The 22,290-nt window shown below is 38.1% G+C and overlaps 1 protein-coding gene across 1 annotated transcript in view; it reads right to left on the bottom strand.

The window, feature by feature from the left end:
• Positions 1–22,290, bottom strand: part of LOC145998429 (tRNA-queuosine alpha-mannosyltransferase) — a 42,600-nt gene that overhangs the window by 6,810 nt on the left and 13,500 nt on the right. Inside the window, exon 4 of the mRNA XM_083134836.1 lies at positions 32–253. Coding sequence (XP_082990962.1) covers positions 32–253 — 222 coding nt within the window. The remainder of the gene's footprint in view (positions 1–31; positions 254–22,290) is intronic.

Genomic DNA, 22,290 nt, shown 5'->3' on the forward strand with positions numbered 1-22,290 from the left:
CTGGAAAAGCATGTGCTCAGCATTTACTTACCATCGATGAGGCCAAATAATATGAAGAATCTGAGAGCAGTGGTCTTTTTTCTTGTACATTGGAAAATATATAGGAAAATACAGAACCACTGATTTTGACTGAATCTGGTCTCCTAGTCCCTTAGGGCGATAATCTGGTTGAAGTTTTAAGAACTTAGGAATCATTTCGATAAAAGAGCTTCTATTGAATTCAGAGTTGAAGACTACCACATCTGCAACAAGACTTATAAAAATATAAAAAATCAATTAACTTGTGTGAATAAATCATAATGGCTGAAACATATTATAAAGGCCAGAAGGTTTAGCCTGGCACAGCTAACACCAATAGCCTTCTGTCTCGTCTGCAGGGCGTTGTTGCCACTGAATTTGAAGCAGACGCACAAACACAGCAACAGGTCGTGCTGCGAGCACCTATTAGGGAGTCCTAGGACAGACTTTTCCACCACCAGAATATTCACATCTATGACAATGTGGCAACAGATTCCCCATGCGAAAAAAAAAAAATGGCTACTCCTGGTAGGTGCTGTCAGAAAGGCTTCTGCCAATGGATGAAAAGACACACATAATGGCCGGGTAAGTTGGCTAGCAGAAGGAAATCTATGGTTTGGCGCCAACTGTGCCAGTTTAAACCTTCTAGCCTTTAGTGTTCTACTCCAAAACTAAAACCTGGTCTAGTCAGTTGGGTGTCTGACTGCCATGGGGGAGATCCGGGTTCAAATCCAGGTGGGTGATCTAAGGTTAGAATTTTTCCAGCCTTATTTGTGTACAAACTGGCTGTGGGGTTCACCTTGGCTCAAATCAATGGGTACCAGGGGGAAACCCTGTGGGGTAAAGGTGGCTGAAACATGGTGCTGATCACATCACCTCCTAAATGTGTCTTCATGGCAAAATGCTATATGCACAGGGACCTTTTTTTTTTTTTTTTTTTTAACTCCAAAACCTAAAATCAGCAAGTGTTGAAAAAGGTTTCTTGAAGATAAAAGAAGAGAACGAAAATCAAGGGCCTCTTTGTTCCTCTCTTCTTCTTCCATGATCCAAAATGGGGAGGGGGAGCAGGGAGAATTGACATTGGGGTTTGCAGGTCTGTCCTGCTAGACACTACTGATTGATGTCTGCAGCAGAAAAATTTACCAGATATGGGAAATTTTGAAGTAAATAGGTGTGGAAAGGGGAAATATAAAATGTGCAAGAGATGGAGAAATTTATACACTGGACATTTGATTGCCCTTTCTCAGAGCGTCTACCATTTCATAAAAACAAAATTCCATGACTTTTCAGGTTTTCCAGAACAAGAAGCAAAATTTTCCAGACCAAGTCATTAGGACAATTCTTGTATTTACATATGTGTATAAGATGGTTAAAACACTTTAGAAAAAAATTGCACATAGAATTCTACTTAACCAAGTTTTTATAATATTAACTTCACATGTTCAAATTAATAATGAGAAGAGAAATTGAACATAAACTGACTGTTTGATAGGAGTGAGTATCAGGTGTGAGCTTTTATACTTGCCACATAATGACTAATGGTTAACAAAGATTTTTTTTTACAAAAAATCAAACCAATTATAGTATAAATAATACATACTACATAAAAATATAGTAAAATTTAGTAATATACTCGTATGTATTAATCGTAATATCTATGAAACACAACCCAAAAACTGAAATAAGAAAATGGTAAATTCCAATAGCCACTTAGTATAGTAGATTTCTATTACTTCAAATGAATCCAATCATGATCCCTTTTACTAACTACTGATAATAATCAGTACATCAAACTGAAGTATAGTTTGCCACAATCAATTTAAAATTTCTTGATTGTCCTATTTTTCCTTTGCTTAAAAACCTATTTTTAGTACACTACTACAAAAATGTTGATTTTTCAGAAAAACAGTAAATTTGCCTGACATTTCCATGACTTTTTTAGAAAAAAAAATTCCCTGAGTTTTCCAAGATTTTCAGACTGGTAACACCAGGTTTCTCTATGAAAGTCTGGTCACTTGAATTTTAGCATTATAGATGTTTTCATTTGAGAAACAGGGAATTTGAAGATTGCAAAGGGATTTTGAGGCTATAATAAGGGAAACTTTAGGTACAGGAAGAACACTCTTCCGGGGTTGTTGCTGACACCTGTGGTGATGGGATAGGAAAAGTTCAGCCAAACCTTCTTGCATATCAAACTCTGTAAAAATCTGGATGTTGCTGATTGTTACACAAGCCGGGCAAAAGCCACATCTGCAAATATTGGTATCCTCTGAAATCTTACTTGCTTTTCTTAACAGTTCATGATTTCACCAGATTTCTTACATTATTGAGAGCTACACAATAATGTACGAGGGGATATCAAAAAGTAATTGAGTAAATTTTTACAGCCCAATGGAAATGTATTCACAAAAACTGAAATATACACATTTGGAAGTACATATATTTCACCACCTTTCCACGAAATGGCAGGTGTGTGCACCTAGCGCATGCCGAGAGGCAGTTGTTTCAAAATGGCAGCTACACTTGAGACGTTTCACACAGTTGAGCTGCGAAGTGTGATTCGGTTTCTGTGGTCAAAGGGACAGAAACCACCTGAAATCTATCGTGAGTTGTGTGCAGTGTACGATGACACATACATGACATTCACAAATGTCTGTAACTGGTGTGCAAAGTTCAACGCAGGGCATGTAAATGTATGCAATGAACAATGTTCTGGACGACGTCGCACATTGCACACACAGAGTAATGTTGACGCTGCAGATGTATTGATTCAGGAGGACCGGCGGTCAACAATCCAAACAACAGCGGATGGAGTGGGCATTTCATATGGCATTTCATCATCCATGAAGAACTTTGGTATCGCAAAGTGTCAGCGAGATGGGTCCCCAGACAGCTCACACCACATCATATGGAGGATCGTATGGGATACAGTCTTGAACATTTGCTCTGGTACCATAGGGCTGGAAACGCATTCCTCGACTGCATTGTTAACGGGACGAATCATGGGTTTTTCAGTACACCCCAGAACGAAAGCGACAGAGTATGGTATGGAAACTAGAGTTTCAAAAAAGCCGGCTTTTTTGAATGGATGGTTTTCTTCCGATAAAAAGCCAGCTTTTTTGGAAAAAACTGGAAATTTTGGCTTTTTACCAATTACAGCTAACCTATTACACTTGAAAGTTACTGTTATGAGTTTGTAGTAACATATTTTATAACTAGCTAAAAAAAAATTGCATGATGTAGAAGCCAAAAGACAGATATTGGCCAATCCCAGTGGACAAAGTCCACTGGACATGTATTCCATAGTGGTTCAAATACAATTTTAACCCTAGCTTACCGGAGGGGGGGTTTGCAGGCACACCACCTCTATTTTCATAGATTTTTGAACTGTTTGAAAATAAATTCCATTGTTCCCTAGGATGTCTCCAATATTTCTGTTCTACATTTGTTCATAAAAACATGAATGCAATGTAATTAGGAGGTAAAAGGCACTTCGTGGGCATATCGGGTGTCATCTTGAATGCGTCTCATTCGAGACTTTCATGCCAATGACAGTGTACAATTGCAATTGGTTGGTAATGATGGTAATTATTATATTTAATAAACAACTGCACTTCTACAAACAAAAAATAATTTATAAAAAATATTATGGATTTTGCGAGTTTTACTGAATGATAAATTATATATGAGAGACACTCATGCAATAATTTGTTATTATTTTCTATTAATGATAGTAATTTTTGTTATTATTATAATTCATAAATAACTGCATATATATAATCAGCAGATGAAGCACAGATTCAATAATAAAATGGTTTCTTGAATTTTAGTGATGAAAAAAGTGTGGTCTCACAAAGGTTCAGAACCACTGCAAGAAGCAGCCAAAATACATCACTGGTGGTCCGTGACCAGGTTTAGCGGCCATTTAACAAAATTATACAAGATGTACTGGAAAGCCAGAATACAAATATATTTTACTGAACGCAAAATTCAATGTAGAGAGATTTAATACTAGAGTAGTAACACACCCGCGTTCACCACTTTTTGAGCCCTGGGGGCAAATTTGTTTTTCTTTGAATTTGCATGTTTCCGGTGACGTTAGCGAGTTGAAATTCTTGGAATTGTGGGTGCGGTTTTCTTATGGCTTTGATGTCAGAGACTGGAATGGATTCTGGGGAGGGTGCGAGAGAAGAATGGTCGGTAGATGAATTGCATTAAGGGATAACAGAATGGCATTTTGTTGAACGTGTTGACCTTGAGTGGATAAAAGGAGATGAATTCTGGGAAAGGGTGTGAGTGAAGAGTGGTCGGTAGAGGAATTGCTTTATGAGAAAAGAGATGGGGCATCTCGCTAAACATGTTGACCTTGAGTGGAGAAGACTTGAGAAAGATGTTTCCTGTGTAGGATGCGATGGAGGAAGAACAAAAGGAAAAAAGGCATCGGGAAAGCCGGGTGTAAAGAAAAGGAATGGAGTAAAGAAAGTGTATTTCTCAGAAAAGACGGGGTATACAATGTACAGGAAAAGGAAGAAGATAGGAGAGGTGGGTGGGTGTTGTAGTGCGACAGAATTCTTAGAAGAGATTCGTTGAACGTATTGACCGTGAGTGGTTAAAAAAAGAAGACTGAAGAAAGATGTTTTCTGTGTAGGATGTGATGGAGGAAGAACAAAAGGTGTCGGAGAAGCCGGATTCAAAGAAAGGGAATATAGTAAAAAAAATTTATTTCTCAAAAGAGACGGCGGTATACAGTGTACCTGGAAAGGAAGAAGAGAGAGGAGAGGAATGTGGGCGTTGGATGCTCTGCGCGAAAAAATGCTCATAGAATATAGCATTAACGACAGTCAGGAGGAAGGTATATAAAAGATGAACATAACGTGTACGTAGTACATCTACAGCTTTGCCAGCAGAAGTACCTGTTAGGTTATCCTGATATAATAGAGGAAACGGATACATCAGAAGCCGAGAATGGGTCAACGTGAAGGTCAACGTGAAAGGTAAGAAAATAAAATATTACCTGTGTTACCATATATTTTTATTTATTTTCGGCTGATCCTGGAGATACAGGTACATAGGGTAATTCTTCTTCCACCTCCTCTGCATTGAGATGTAGTTCATCCGCTTCCTCTTCTTGCTCTTCTCCCTCCTCCCCTACCTCCTCTGCATCTAGGTCTATTAAGGGAGGAGATGGAGGAGGATCCCCAGCCACATTCCGGAGGACATCAGGGGCCACCAAGAGCCGCAGGCCTTCTGCCCTCTCCTCATTTCTACGCCTTATTCTGAAAAAATGATAACAGTTGAAATGATAGTATATGATATCTACATATAATTCTGAAAATAATGATGTAAGGAATCAGTAAAATGGCAGGTTGCGGTTTTAAAAGTATATGTTAAAAAAGTATATAATTAGGAAGAGAATGATGATTACCTTTCCTGCTGCTCTTCAACGGCTGCCAGGAACCAACGTCGGATCTGGTTATGCCACGCGAGAAATTCGTCCGCTCGGGCATAACCTCGACGGAGAAATTTGGCTAGCTCGTCGCCGAATCCAACGAAGTAATTTCGTTGCTCCTGGTCCAGCAGCCCCTGTTCCTTCAGGAACTCGTTCATGATCATCGTAAATTCTCTGGAGGTTGCTTCATTTTGCATATGTGCTTGTTGTTCAATGAATGCGGTAAAAAGAGTTACCCCGTTTTGTACCAGCTGTTGCTGAAAATAAATATGTGTATGAATATATAAGTATAAATAATATCGTGAAATATAACTAATATATTTTCTATTTTCAGATGGCTACACTTCCACTAGGATTCAGTTTATTGTATGGTGACGTAAAAGAGAAAACAGAGAGTGTAGCAGACAGAAGAAATTTATGGAGTAAGGTCCACAGCCGGCAAGTAGAAAAGCACGTCACTAGCTATGTCACGTTCTGCAAAGAAAAGGGTTGGCTAAAGATTTATTGCAGCAATTAGAAGAAACGTGTAAAGGTTTTGAAGTACAGGTGGACACATTGGTTAAGATATTCAGCTTTATTATTGAGAAGAAAAGAAATGTGGCAGTGTTTGGTGATTTTGTAGAAAACATACAGAAAGTGTAATATGTACCTTCGCATTTATGTTTAAGAATCTGCTTTGAGTTGATGGAACTATTTAAAGGTGTGAGAGATGAGAGAGCAGAAAATAAGAAAACAGGAGGAACGGGGAAAGTGTTGAATGAGACACACCTGTACAGAAACTTCATGGGTTCCCAAGTAAACCTGTAATAAAATACCAATGTTAGAATCATAAATATAATAGTTATATAATCCTGAAATCAGGGTAAACATTTATGGACACGGTGTATTTCACACACATCTTCAGATCTGAATGTTGGTGATATGGTACGAATTTCCGTCATCAAAGGACATTTCGAGAAGGGATACGAACAATCGTGGTCACGAGAACTTTTCAAAATCCATTCCCTTGTTCAGCGAACACCTGTACCTGTATACATATTAGACAACTAAAATGAAGAACCAGTAAAAGGTACATTTTACAAACATGAACTGCAAAAAGTTTATTCGGATCCTGAGGAAGAGTATAAAATTCATAAGATTTTGAACAGCCGGGGAAAAGGTAAAAATTTGGAATACCTGGTTCGCTGGCTCGGATATCCACCAAGTTTCGATTCGTGGATCAAGGCATCTTCCGTAAAACAGTTATCGGAAAAATAATTTTCAAAACATATTTATATCAAAATGTAACGTTACTGCGATCCAGTGAGTTCTTTGTATTCAGCGAGAATGGACAATAATTTCTAAGTTTACCTCTCATCATCTGCATCGGAGGACTATTTTCCAAGCAACACGCTCACCCATTTTACCGTAAAACTTGCAAAACGGATCGATCTCTCCAGAATTGTGGAAAGTTGGATTAGCAGAACTGCATTATTCAACTCTATAACACAATGTTTTGGAAACAGATTCTTGAATGTTAACTTTTCCTGTTCGGACAAATGCAAATGCTGAGAACCTGATCTCTTCCATCGATGAATCCCTCCCTGACAACCTGAAAATACAGAGAACCATTCGAGAAATTCTGGCATTTTTTGTTGGAACCGCAATGAGGATCGTCGGGATCTTCTATTTATATGGATAATACACTCTATATTAACGAACAACCATTTTATTTTCCTGCAGCAACATATACAATAGAGGATTTGATTCATTTCCTGAAAACAAACCCTGCTAACGTCACTGTTCCTACTAGTCTCAGGTTTTTCTTTAAAGAGGCTGTGTACAAACATCTTTACGTGATAGGGGTTTCAAAGCCTGACAATGCTCCAACAAATACTGTTACACCCATAGACAAGACTGGTGACTATACTAAATTTCGATATGACATATTGAAATCTATTTATTCTACGCACGCAGTGTCCAATAACGTCGTGGATAAAAACCCGCATATATTCATTTACTTCGATCTCGTGAAACAGCAATTGGTCGAAGGAGAAATGATACGTCTTTTCCGTCTTACCCGATAACGATATTCGGAAACAGATTCATCTTGCACAGTACCCGTAGCCCATCATACATTCAGCCCAATTCATTACGTTTCTCTGGAGAAACATTCTTTTGAAACAATAGAAATTGCTTTGTGCGATAGAAAAGGAAATTTCCTGCCTTTGAGAAACAGCTCCGTACCCACCATTGCTGTTTTACATTTTCGTAGAAAAAGCAAAGTCCTTTTAAAAAACAGTAGGGCGTTATTTTTCTCAGTCAATACCAAAAAGCGGATGAATCACCATGAATTCGCAGATCGAATAGTACAGTAATCAAATCCGAGGAGGGATTGGAACCATCTACCGTTCAACTAGAATTCAAAAAGGGAGAGGATTGGGTTCTCTTTTTGCAGGACTCTTTAGAATGGTGAAACCTCTTCTCTGGAGCGGTGCAAAAACAATCGGAAAAGAAGCTTTAAAAACAGGCGCTAACATTATCACGGATATTGCAACAACCCAACAAGCTCCGAAAAGTATTATTCGTCAACGGGTATAAATCTTCAAAGTAAAGCACAATGGAAACCACTCTCTGGAAGGTTCCGGTATAAGAACAAAACCTGCAACAAAAATTGCTCAGTTGATGTTAAAACGTTCATCCACCCATATTAGAACATCGATGATCCGTAAAAAACATGCATCCAAAACACCAAGGAAAAAATCTACAAAATCTAGGAAAACACGTAAAACAAAAATCAAACAGAAGGCTGCAGGAAAAGATATTTTTGGATAATGATGGAGGATAACACGTGCATGATCTCGCAGTTCGACCTCTTCCGGAAAAAAACTATTCAGCAAAATGTCGAAAAAACTTACACAGTCGCGTACAAACCTATTGCTTCCATCGATAATCAGAGTATAATTAATTCAGTTTGTCATACCGGGGGCAGGAACCGATTTTCTCGATCTTGCATCTGCCTATCCCAGTCTGCAAACGCAAATGGTCCAACAGGATGGAAGTCCCATGAGTGCCTCGGAAACCGAAAATGCGACAAAAAACTGTGGGGTCGTAAATTATCATCTCCATTCACTATTTTCACAATGTACAGTGACTCTAAACGGCATTGCTGTAACAACAGCCGATAACAATTATCCATATAAATCATACTTCGAAGCAGCTATCAATTACGGTACCGATGCTGCAAACACGCACCTCACAAAGGCCTTGTGGTATTTGGACACAAATGAACATCAAGAAAAAATCACAGCCGACAACAAAGGTTTCACCACCAGGAAAAACTTTTTCCAGTATGTTCCGACAACCGGAAATCCTACGAAAGTGTCAGCCGTAGTCGAACTTATGGGAAAACTTCACATAGATTTCTTCCACCAGCCTAAATACCTGATCAACGGTGTTGAAGTACATATTGATCTTGCCAGGTCACGTGACGATTTTTACATCTGGGGAGACCAGACTTCACCTACAGTCAGAATCAAAATGTTAAAGGCTGTTCTCAAAATAAATCACGTCATTCTTACTCCTACCACCAGTTTGACAATAGACAGAGCACTCTCTCACGCTCCTGCTCATTATCCGTTCACCAGAAGCATCATCAAAGTTTATTCTTTGATCGATAATGCTTTTCAAGGTCCTTTTCCGAATATTGTTCTTTTTGCTATGGTATCCACCGCCAGCTTTCTCAGAGAATGTAGGAAAAATCCGTTCGACTTTAGAAGTTATAACCTATCTCCTTTCCACCTTGTGAAAAATGGAAAACTTGTACCTTCCGAACCATTGCGGATCAACACAGGAGGAAATAGCAGATTGATAACACATGCCTATCAAACTCTATTTTCCAGTACAGGCATTCACCACAGCAACTACAGACACCAGATCACACGGAAAATGATCGAGAATGGATCCTTTTTCCTGATTTACGACATAACACCAGACTCTTCAGGAAATGACATGCACACGTCTCCAGGAACAGGGTATCATCGGAGCAGAGATGCAATTTTCTCCCCAGCTATCGGAAAATATAACATGCCTTTCATATGCTGAATTCGAATCTGCAGTAGATATACCAAAAGACAGAAGTGTTATTGTCCATCAGTGAGGCAGAGTTTTCTATAAATGTGTGTGCTTGTGTTTCTAGCTCGCAGTGTTATCGAAGCAGCTCTGATGCACGCATTATACTACATGTGATGGGAAAACTCATCGAACTGATAAGTGATATTATTCATAATAGTGTTTCTTTGAGCGTAGCAACTGCCAAAGCTGTTGACACGCATTCGTCCCCCCCCCCAAATGTAAGACTGATTTCACCCTGAGAATATAAAAATAACCGAAGACTACCGTATTATTATACGTTTTCGAATACATAAGCAGCATGAACACGTTGCAGATCAAGACCGATTCTACCTCGTAACTGTTCCACCAAAAACATTTTCTACGGTGTTTACCCGAGAGATCTTCTACCTCGGACGTTTCCTACCCCTGCCTTGATAATTGCAAACACTGACAATTCCGACTCCCGGGGTACACACTGGGTGGCCTTCTATTTTGACAAAAAAAATGTGGCTGAATATTTCGATTCATACGGATTTCATCCTTTCTATCAAGAATTCGTAACTTTCCTCAGTTTGGACTTACAACAACATTCCCTTACAGGGGGTATTGGCCACGACATGCGAACATTACTGTTGCGTATATGCTTACCAGGTGTGCCAGTTAATAATTCTTAATTTCGTCCCTGGATGGTGCTGGAAGCAAGGGTTGGTGCACAGTCTCAACTGTTACGTCAGTGGTTGCCAGGACAGTACCTATCAAAATGCCGTGGATGTGCAACCGAGTGCAAGTGATCGAGATATTGGGTTTGTGTGGGAAACATGTTGACCTTAAACCAAAAAAGGAGCATGTGCGGCATGTCCTGCTTTTCTTGTTCAATCAAAAGAAAAATGCGAGTGAAAGCCATCATATCCTTGTGGAAACGTACGGTGACAATGTTCTGACGCAAGATGCGTGTGTGCGTTGGTTTCGACAATTCAAAAGTGGTGATTTGGACTTGAAAGACAAAGGTCGCCCGGGCCAGCCGAAAAAATTCCAAGATGCTGAATTGCAAGCACTGTTGGACGAAGACGATACGCAAATGCAACAACAACTGGCAGAGAAGTTAATGTTGGTCGTCAAACCATATCTGATCGTCTTCATGTCATGGGAAAGATCCAAGAGCAGGAAAATGGGTCCCACATCATCTGAACGACAGACAAATGGAAAAGCGAAAAACGTTGTCTGAAGTGTTGCTTTCTCGGCACGAAAGAAAGTCTTTCTTGCATCGGATAGTGACTGGGGACGAAAAATGGATCTACTTCGAGAACCCAAAATGCAAAAAGTCATGGGTTGACCCAGGACAACCTTCAACATCGACCGCAAAACCGAATCGCTTCGGAAGGAAGACAATGCTGGAATCAGAGGGGTGTGCTGTACCATGAGCTTCTGAAACCAGGTGAAACAGTGAATGCCATTCGCATTCATCAATTTGAACCATGCATTGATCGAAAAGTGCCCAGATTGGGCGACAAGACACATAAAAGTGATTTTGCAGCTTGACAACACCTTATCACACACGGCGAAAGGCATCCGAGACACCATTTCTGCACTTGGCTGGGAATTCTTGCCCCACCTGCCATACTCACCAGCCTTAGCCCCTTCGGACTACCACTTGTTTTCATCGATGTCTCACTCACTTTCCCAGCAACACTTCAACAATTACGAAGATGTCGAAGAATGACTTGCTGACTGGATCACCTCAAAATGTGAACGATTTTTCTGGAAGGGCATCCACAATTTAACAGACAGATGGGCACAATGTATAGCTAGCGATGGCGCATACTTTGAATAAAGCATGTGTTACCTTTCTCTCCAGATACACTTGTTTTCTTTCAGATGAATTAAGAATTATTAACCGGCACACCTGGTATTACAAAGCACGTCATGTTACAACCAAGGATTTCATTCAAACATTTCCACCAGGTGTCAGTAAAGATGGATATATCCTACACCGTTTCCGTCAGATCTTCAAATGTTTACCACATTCCAAGTACCCCAGAGGGAAACAAGTGTATTGTTCTATCCACGTGATCAGGGCTCGTGTCATGAAAAAAGCTATATAAAATGTGTGCTGCTCTATCTTTCTCTCAGTGTCAACTAGAGACAGCTCTAGTGAAAACATCATGGAACCTACTGCGGATTCTACAATGGAAAAACACAACAAACTTGTGAAACGTATGACCCAACAGGATGATGCTTCCAAACGTAAAACTCGCAAACGTGTGGAACAAATCAAAATCAAAACTGTCAATATCAAGAACGAAGCGGTGGTCGAAGAAATGGATGTGACTACGGACTGTGATTTCATAAAAAGACATAGGGAAATAGGTTTTTCTACAGATGCAATCGAATGTCCTGAACTACACGACGTAGATGCATGTTTAGATCTCTATCTTGCAAACACATATTTTCTGAACTAAGATAAAAACAAGTACGTGGCAAAAGAATTCGAAAAGGAATCCCCTTTCAATTTGGTGTGGGAGTTTTCGCAACAGGGGAGATCATCCATACGCATCGATTTTAAACAAATTAGAGAACTGTGTGCTTTGAAATCTGACTTGCTAAATTATGTCGAAACCGGTCGATGATTCTCTTATATGGTTACAGGAAATATCACCGTCAGTGGTGTAAATTTTTTCAGAAAATGGTTTATCTCGATGTATCAACATTATTCACCGGATGCCTTTATTTTCACAGCCTCTTGAACTACACTTACTTTTGTGTAAACTTTTTAGACCTCTGCCAAAATTAATGAATGAACGGTATCATAAATTTGCTTTTGTATATTCTGTCAAAAAAGTACTGGGAATTGTTAAATAAAACGCACAATTTTCATTTATTCATCACTATTTATTTTGTCGTCTTCAAAGTAGGCCCCATTTGATGCAACACACATATGCCAGCATTTTTTCCAGTCTTGGAAACACTTTTTATAGGCGCTTTCCGGTATGGCCTTCAGCTCCTTCCACGAATTTTGCTTTATGGCTTCAATCGAGTCAAAACGGGTACCCCGGAGCGGCAATTTTAGTTTTGGAAACATAAAGAAGTCACACAGGGCCAGATCTGGTGAATACGGTGGTTGTTCGATGGTATTTATTGTGTTTTTGTCCTTTAATTCGGTCACAACTGTCGCTCTATGCGATGGCGCATTATCGTCATGTAAAATCCACGAATTGATCTTCCACAAATCTGGCCGTTTCTGACGGATTTTCTCACACAAACGCTTCAATACAGACAAATAGTATTCTTTATTGACCGTCTCTCCCTCTGGAACGAATTCATGATGCACCAAACCACGAATATCGAAGAAAACAATGAGCATCATCTTGACTTTTGAGCGACTTTGACGTGGTTTTTTCGGTTTCGGCTCGTCTTTTGTCCTCCATTCTGATGACTGTTGACTTGTTTGCATGTCAAACTTATAGACCCATGTCTCATCACCAGTTATGATGCGTTCCATGAATGTGGGATCAGAATTTGTGCGATCCAGCATGTCTAAAGAGAACTGCTCACGGTACTGTTTTTGAAGAAAATTCAGCTCTTTTGGAACAAGCTGTGCGGCAACGTGTCTCATGCACAAAATAGCCACCAAAATCGAATGAACAGACTCGTGAGAGATGTTAAGGTCACTAGCTATCTCTCTTAAGCTGGAATGGCGATTATCGAGCACAATTTCCTTCACTTTTTCAATGTTTTCATCGGTTGAAGAGGTCGAAGGTCATCCAGAACGAGGCATGTCTTCGATGATTTCTCGGCTCTCCTTGAACGCTTTGTACCACTCATAAACCCATGTTTTTGATAAAACTGATTCACCATAAGTCTTTTCTAACATTTTTAGCGAGTCGGCACACGAAATTCCATTCCCAACACAAAATTTAAGGCAAACTCCTTGTTCAATAATTTCGTTCAATGTAAAAATCGTGATGCACTACTGAAGTGGACTGATTCAACCTGCTGCTGTACACAAATTGGTTGACAGATCACACTCATGTTTGGCATAGTAATTAAGTATAAAGCTACCAACTTACGGAAAAAAAGATTTTTTTAAAATCATTTGTGCGGGCCATTTAAATTACAAATTCCTGGTACCTTTTTTGACAGAAGGTATATTATATAAAAAAAAATGGTTTCAGAAATAAAAGAAGTACCTGATTTAATGAGCTATTTCTATGCTCTTTGGTACATTGATTGAAATATATCTTCAGAACAATCTTGGTCACACATTGACATTGCAAATAAGTTCTGTTACTTTTATGTATTTGATGTTGTCAATTATCCATTTGTATTTCATATTGAAAATTAACCATTGTTATTTTATGTCTTGTAAATCAACCATTGTTATTTTATCTACTGTAATATAACCCCTCAGGTATTGTAAACCTTCCATATTATCAATTGTAAAATAACCATTCTGAACTTGTAAACCTATATTATCGATTGTAAATAAAACATTTGTATATTTTAAAAAAAATATTTTATTTCTTGAACTTATTACAATAGAAACTGTATATCTTCCAGACATTTTCAACTGCACAGGTTTTTTTTAACATTTTCACATTTACTATGTTCTTTGCATCTTCCTGAAGTCTTTTTCACACTATCCAATTTTGGACATTCAAGTTCTTCGATGTTACGTACAGATATTTTAACCATAAGTTTTTCTCCAAAAAAAATTTCCAACCATTTTACTTTCTCCGTACCTTTGACGTACACTTCCTGATTCAGAAGCACAAAATATAAAAAGTCTCCTAATTTCTCATACGGTAGCCACCCATCTCCCCAGTTGAGACAGTGTTTCTTGGCACGGAGCCAGTAATTCACTCTGCTATACTTTTCACTCAAAAAGTGTAAACCATATGGTCAAATGCATTGTTGAAAGGAAATTTTAAAGTTCCGACTTCTTTCCACACAAATTCTCCTTCTGCTTCTCAAAGACCCTGAACGTCCAAAAAACAAACATCCATTTTGTTCAACAGGTGAAAACAGTCAATGTATCTTCAATGCTGCCCTGGTACATGGCACACTTGTCCAATTGAGAAGGACAGGATCCGCAGGAAACAAAATGTCGACACGGAAGAATTACAACATTGCATGGATTCTCAAAACATATTTTGCACATTGTCATCTGAGTTTCTACACTGTCGCAATACTTGCAACTCTTGGAGTTACGATGTAACACTGCAACACTCCGTATAAAAGGACAACGGAGTATCAACAGGTAATGTCCTAGAATCGGACAATCTTTGTATGTCCAATCGCAAAGTCCATGCAAACAATAAAAGCACAATACCCAGTCCTGAATAGTAAAATCCTGAAGTAACTAATTCTTCCGGAGTCTGACATAATCCTATAGGCCACTTTCTGTACGTTCTGTATCTCGAATTCACTGATACGTAATTGATGACATACGGTTCGGCACAAGTCCAGCAATCGTGGTAAGTAAACACTCTCATATGTCGTAAAAGGTAAAACAATCGGATACTGTAGGTGATGGCATCCCTGGTAACGGCAATAAAGGTACAGCCAGAGGATCGTCGGGAAACAGACGTCTGCGAACACCAAAACCTTCGGGAGGAACCACATGGAAACAGGGATGTCCTTCTAATTTACCTAACAACGAACGATCACAGCCAGAACACCACAAGGAATTTCTGTTTGCCAACAAGGAAAGCCACTCTTTCACTCTCTCCTTCAAAACTTTGTTGATCTTGTCCTCCTCCTTCCTGTGACGTAGTTCGCACATACACACGTGACTTGGAAATCCTGTTCTCTCGTCCGCTCTTCTTTTTCTCTTTTCTATCTTGTCTCACAGTGATAATGAACTCCTTTTCCTAATTCATTGAACAGGTAACATCCACACCAGGGAGATTCAGGTATCGCTACATACATAAACAGGAAATAACTCAGCAGCCGATGCAGGGCCGTTCGATCGTTATCCAGATCGCCGCAAGATTGAACAAGTTCCCAGAACTCCTCATAGCTGCTCTCGTAGAAATTCATGCCATTATCAGACAATCTTGTACAGCACACATCCATCCTCACATGTTCCTATTATCTTGTGTCCCTTCTATTTATACCTTCCTTTTTTCTACATCACGTTTTCCGTTAAGCATATTTAAGCAATTTAACCTCTACCCATTTCAAACATACAGTTCACCGGTTCCGAGAATTTTTATAACGTTTCCCTTAGCTTCTCAACAGTCATCTTGTTTTCAATTAACGACCGACAAAACTCTCACGGTTTCCAGGAACTACTAAAAAATAAGAAAAAAGAACAACGTTTTACGCATTAAACATGTTTTCCACATTCCCCACCCCAGAAACCATACTCATACAAAATTCCAAGAATTTCAACCCATTAACATCACCGGAAACACGCAAATTCCTCGACAACAAAGTCATTAGAAAACCGCACCCACAATTCCAAGAATTTCAACTTCTTAACGTCACCGGAAACATGCCAATTCAAAGAAAAGTAAATTTGCCCCCAGGACTCAAAAACTGGTGAACATGGGTGTGTTACTACTACTAGATTTTCAAAAGGTAGAGCAGTATTTTCTTTTTTTCTTCATGTAGTACGCGTTCATATAACAAATTCAAATGTTGAAAATCATATACTATTAGATTCTATTAAAAATGTATGCAAAACTACTCTAGTTACGTAAATATATTTATACTACAAAGATATATTTAATAAGCCTACTGAAATATGAAGATGACATTTGGAAAGAACCGCCAATTCAAAAAAAAAGCCAGCTTTCTTGAAAATACTGTTTATGTCTAGCTACGAATTTCATATTGTAAATTGAATTTTATATTTAGAAATGAGTGGCTATTTTACAGTAGGGAGAAAAACAAAAACCATGGAACATGAAAAATACTACCAACTCCTGTATTTTCATCGATTTAAGACACTTTTGTGACAAAAGCCGAAAAAAGTCAGTTTTTCCAACCACTTCCAACTCTTATGGAAAGACACAAATTCGCCCCCACCCAAAAAATTCAGGACAACCCCATCTGCAGGAAAAGTTTTGCTTACCATTTTCTGGTACAGCCAGGGTGTCATTCTTGTTGATTTTGGGGTAAAATGAGCAACTGTAAATGCTGCTGCATATTGTGCCACACCGGATTGTCTACAAGATGCTTTGCGCTGTAAACGTCCAGCAAAATCTCTGGAGGAGGTCATCATTCTCCATGACAATGCTCGTCCCCATGTGGCTGCATCAATGATGCAAAAAGTCAATTCCTGGCACTGGGAAATTCTCAAGCATCCAGCATACAGTCCATACCTGGCCCCATCAGACTTTTGCCTGTTCAGCCCACTGAAGGAACACTTTGCCGGCAAACCCTTCAGCTGCGAGCTGAAGGGTGACAGCTGTGAGTCATTGGTTACTCATTCCGCCGAACGATTTCTACCGCATGGGCATCGAAAAATTGGTGTCACGGTGGCAGAAATGTATAAATGTAAATGGATGTTTTGTGGAAAAGTAGAGGAATGTTCAACCTTCAAAATTTATGTTCCAGTTTTTGTGAATACAGTTATGTTTGGGTGTAAAAAATTTACTCAATTACATTTTGATATCCTCTCGTATTTACACATGCATGAGGAATTGACTTATAAAAATAGGTATATAATGTTGTAATCCCGTTTTACCTTGGATCTGAGGTCACAGGGATGTTTCAATTATACATTTTAGGTAGAGCTTAATTGTATCTGTTGGCTGAACCTGCTCCGATTAAGAGGGTAGAGATATGGAATGTGAATGTAAAGGTTATTTACGCTTGTTCATACCTGGTAGGTGTGTGATGTTCTTGTCCAGATGCTTCTTGCAGACCGAATTGTGACTGGTGCCAAGGTTCTATCCTGCGACCCTTGGCTCACCAAACCGAGCAATCCCTTGCGACTCGCTGCATGCTAGGCAGCCGTAACTCCGTGTTCCGTCGTCGTAGTTCAGTAGTGTTAATGTGTTGTAGAGTGAAATGTAATCAGAGACTAATTATCCATATGAGCGTCGAATGAGCGTCAAAATCCAAAGAGAAGAGCGTCGATGATAAGCGTAGTTCAAATGAGAGCCAGCTCCGGGAGTGAGCTCCCTTTTATAATCTTAGGCTTCGAAAGGTTGTTAAACCTTTCGAACACGCCAGATCTTGTTTAGATCCGCGCGTTTGCCTTTCAGTTCCTTGTTTAACGGAAGTTACAAAGCTAGCGCATTCTTGGGATCGCCCGCTGGTCGGACAATTCCAGGAAATAAACAAGCGTGAATATTACCATGACGAGGTTTTCTCAGTTTAATAACCTCCATATCTCTACAATAACCATATTACTGAACAGTTCTTATTTAGGAATATCTGTTGTTTTGCAACAGGGCAATAATATACAACTTTTAATTTAGAAAAGTCACAAGGCACCCATCATTTCAATAAGTAGCAGAAGTTCAGTTTAGACATATACTTACTTTGCAGTTACTCCAACTTTCACTACATCATGTGCCATCTTCAGGAGTTAGGATAAACTAAAGAAAGTATAGGATACCATAAACCGAGGAAAAGTAAGCCATGGTTTGATAATGAATGTCATAATCTAATAGAAATAAGAAATCAGGCTAGACTTAGGTGGTTAAATAACTCTGATGATACAAATCTAAACAATTATAATAGAATAAAGCGAGAAGTTAACCGCACGTGTAGAAGTAAAAAAAGAGATTACTTGAAAAGCAAAATTAATGAAATTGAAACAAACAGCAAAAATTAAAATATCAGAGATTTATATAAAGGTGTAAATGAGTTTAGAAAGGGGTGGCAACCTAAAGTAAACTTGATAAAAGATAAAGACGGTGATTTTCTAGCTGACCCAAGCGATATTCTAAATAGATGGAAGAACTACTTTAATGACCTTTTAAATGTTCATGTAGGAGATAAATCAGAAGTGAATGAAGTCCACACAGCAGAACCTTTCGTTCCAGAACCTAACTTGACTGAAGTTAAAGATGCTATTAAAAGGCTAAAGAATAACAAAGCACCTGGCATTGATTTAATACCAGCTGAGTTAATTAAATATGGTGGAAATTCATTAATATGTCAAATTCATAAATTAATTTGTTTAATATGGAATAAAGAAGAAATCCCTCAACAGTGGAAAGAATCCATAATTGTTCCTGTGTTTAAAAAAGGTGATAAAATGAACTGCAATAATTACCGTGGAATTTCTCTACTCTCAACAACATATAAAATATTATCTAACATTCTTTTAACAAGACTAACCCCATATGCTAATGAAATTATAGGTGATTATCAATGTGGATTTAAACATAACAGATCAACTACAGATCAAATTTTTCACATCAGACAGACACTTGTAATAAAGTGGGAATATAATCAAAATGTCCAACAGCTATTCATTGATTTCAAAAAAGCATATGATTCGGTCAAAAGAGAGAAATTATATAATGTATTAGTAGAGTTTGGAATACCTAAGAAGCTTGTTAGTATGATAAAAATATGCACCAGTGAAACAGAAAGTCAAATACGTGTGGGTATTAATATGTCTGACAAATTTACAATTCATGATGGGTTAAAACAAGGAGATGCATTATCTCCATTGCTCTTTAATTTTGCCTTAGAATATGCTGTAAGGAAGGTAAAAGAAACTAAAGAAGGACTAAAATTAAATGGTGTGACTCAGTTGTTAGCATATGCAGATGATGTAGACTTACTGGGGGATGATGTGAATACAATTAAGAATAATGCTAAAATATTTTTCAAAACTGCTAAAGAGATAGGTTTGGAAGTTAACAAAGAGAAAACTAAATATATGCTTACAGGCCGAAACCAAGTGTTAGGTAATAATCAAAATCTAATTATTGATAACAACTCGTTTGAACGAGTTTCCAAATTCAAATACTTAGGAGTAATATTAACAAATGAAAATTATATTAAAGAGGAAATAAAAAGTAGGCTTAATTCAGGAAATGCATGTTACTTCTCTCTTCATAAACTTTTGTCTTCTCGTTTAATATCTAAGAAACTAAAAGTTAAAATATACAAAACAGTAATTTTGCCTGTAGTATTATATGGATGTGAAACTTGGTCCCTTACATTGAAAGAGGAACATAAATTGAGAGTATTTGAAAATAAGATCCTTAGGAAAATATTTGGACCTAAAAGGGATGAGGAGACAGGTGAGTGGAGAAGGTTACATAATTTAGAACTACATAATTTGTATTCATGTCCAGATATTATTAGAATAATTAAATCAAGAAGACTTAGGTGGGCAGGCCATGTGGCACGAATGGGAGAGGAAAGAGGAGTTTACAGGATTCTTGTTGGGAAACCTGATGGTAGGAGACCTGTAGGAAGGCCAAGACGAAGATGGAGGGACAACGTTGAGATGGACCTAAGGGAAATCGGTAGGGATGGAAAAGAGTATATAGAACTTGCTCAAGATAGGGAAAGATGGAAGGCCTGTGTTGCTGCAGCCATGAACCTTCGGGTTTAAGAAGGCTAGAGAGTTCGTTAGTTAGTTAGTTAGCAGAAATTCAGTTTAGACATATACTTACTTTGCAGTTACTCCAACTTTCACTACATCATGTGCCATCTTCAGGAGTTAGGATAAAAATAGTCAAAAGTTTAAACGATTCCTGAACTCTTACTATTGGAGAGTTTTTGTGTACATTTAACCTTGAGAATGGTGTGTAAAAAGGTGTTCTGTTTCTCTCTGTAAAAGGTGTTACATAGAAGTTTATTTTCTCTAACACCTCAAAGCATAGCCAATTTGTCTTAGTAATTTACGTAAAAATATTAGGTCATTAAAAACTGTTCTGTCTTTCAAGGTATTGAGACCAAAAGAGCTACATAAAGTTATATAATAATTTATATTACGATATTCAATATTGCTTTTAAAACACAGCCATTTCAGCCATTTGTACCTTTTCCAACGCATCCTCCCCAAGTCCTATGCTGAGGATTTCAGATTGGACTTCAATATTCTAATATCAGGTGAATTAGTGTGATGTATATTCTGGTTACCGCTGAGACTGAAAATTTATGCAAAAGGTTTCTCTTGATAAAACCTACAAGTTTCAGACTTCTTTTCATGATCGCTTGATGACAACTGAATGTTAAAGTCAGATGTAAAAGTAATGCCTAATGCCTAAATCTATGACATTGTTTGTTCCTTGAACTATCCTATTGTCTATGCTATAGTTGTAAGAGACAACTCATTTCTTATTAATATAAGATACACTCTTGCACATCAGGATCATTCCTGTTTCTTTACACCACTTGGCAAAGTTATTCAAATCAGCTTGCAGTTTTAAGTAGTCATCTACTGACCAAATCTGGTGGTCCAACTTTGTGTCATCTGCGTATATTATGACTTTAGCTTTTTGTATTTTGAGGGGCACATCATTTGAAAATAATGAAATATGGTTCATTGCAAATAATAAAATATGGGTCTAAGTTGAAACCTTGGGGCCTCAGATGACACTTCCCTTTCAAAAGATGAAAAACCATTCAACACAACAGTTTGCATACAGTTTGATATATAAATAGTCAACTGTTCTCACAGCTGACCCAATACCTCAATGAACGTAGTGTTTGTATAAGAATTATGTGATTCATCTTGTCAAATGCTTTGCTCATATCCATGTAAATAACATTAATTTATAGTTGGATATTAAAGCTATCAGCAATATTCTGTTTTATTACAGCTAAGTTTGTAACCATTGTTCTCCTGCCTACAAAGCCATGCTGCTGAGGTACAATTACATCCCTCAGATACAATTTGAGGTAGTTGCATATAAGCGATTCCAATAGCTTGGCAAAAATAGGCAGGAGTGATATGGGACGATAATAACAATCATTATGTTTGTCACCTGATTTATGCATTGCTGATGTTTTTAAGATGACAAATGATTATTTTGTGTTAAGTTCAATAGAATCATTTGCACTTTTGAAACATTTGGGCACTCTGCATTGTTTTTTACCTTCTCCATTTTTAACCTTTTGTAATCCACTCACCTTCACATGTTTTTAAACTTTGACTATTCTTGTCCTAACTCCTGAGGAAGTCACATGATGTAGTAGTAGCTGGAGTAACTGAAAAGTAAGTACATGCCTAAACTGGACTTCTGCTACTTAGTCAACTTTTAATTGTAAAAATGTTCAAGGATCGGTATCAGTGGGAATTAGTAAGAATTTGCTTTCGAATGGGCATAAGCTCAGGTACAAATTATACAATAACACCGTACAACAAGAAATTTGTCTCTTACATGAAATTGTGTGTTTTTAATGTATTTGTGACAGGATAAGATATGCATAGAAATCCAGTTATAAATCTGCATATGAAACAAGCACTTCCTAACGTGTACTGTCACCACTGCCTAACATATGCTGCCATCTATGCTAGCTTATTAAGTGCATAGCATATTGCTATGTCATTGCAGGTGTTTGGTGGTGCTGTGGAAGGTGGTTACAGAATGTTCGTGTGTGCTGCATGTGAAGTGTGTGATGAAAAAGACTGAATTCAGTGTGTTGAAAATGTCCCTGCAGTGTAAACATAAACCAGATGTATTTTGTTATGCATCTGGTGAACTTACACTGAAGAGTAAATAATGTGGCATAACACCTATACTGAAAAAGGGATATGAACTGTACTTCGGCTGTTACGTGGGATACCATGAAAAGTCCTGAGC

The sequence above is a fragment of the Lepisma saccharinum genome, chromosome 14, assembly GCF_977018435.1.
Source record: "Lepisma saccharinum chromosome 14, izLepSacc3.1, whole genome shotgun sequence".
Taxonomy (NCBI): domain Eukaryota; kingdom Metazoa; phylum Arthropoda; class Insecta; order Zygentoma; family Lepismatidae; genus Lepisma; species Lepisma saccharinum.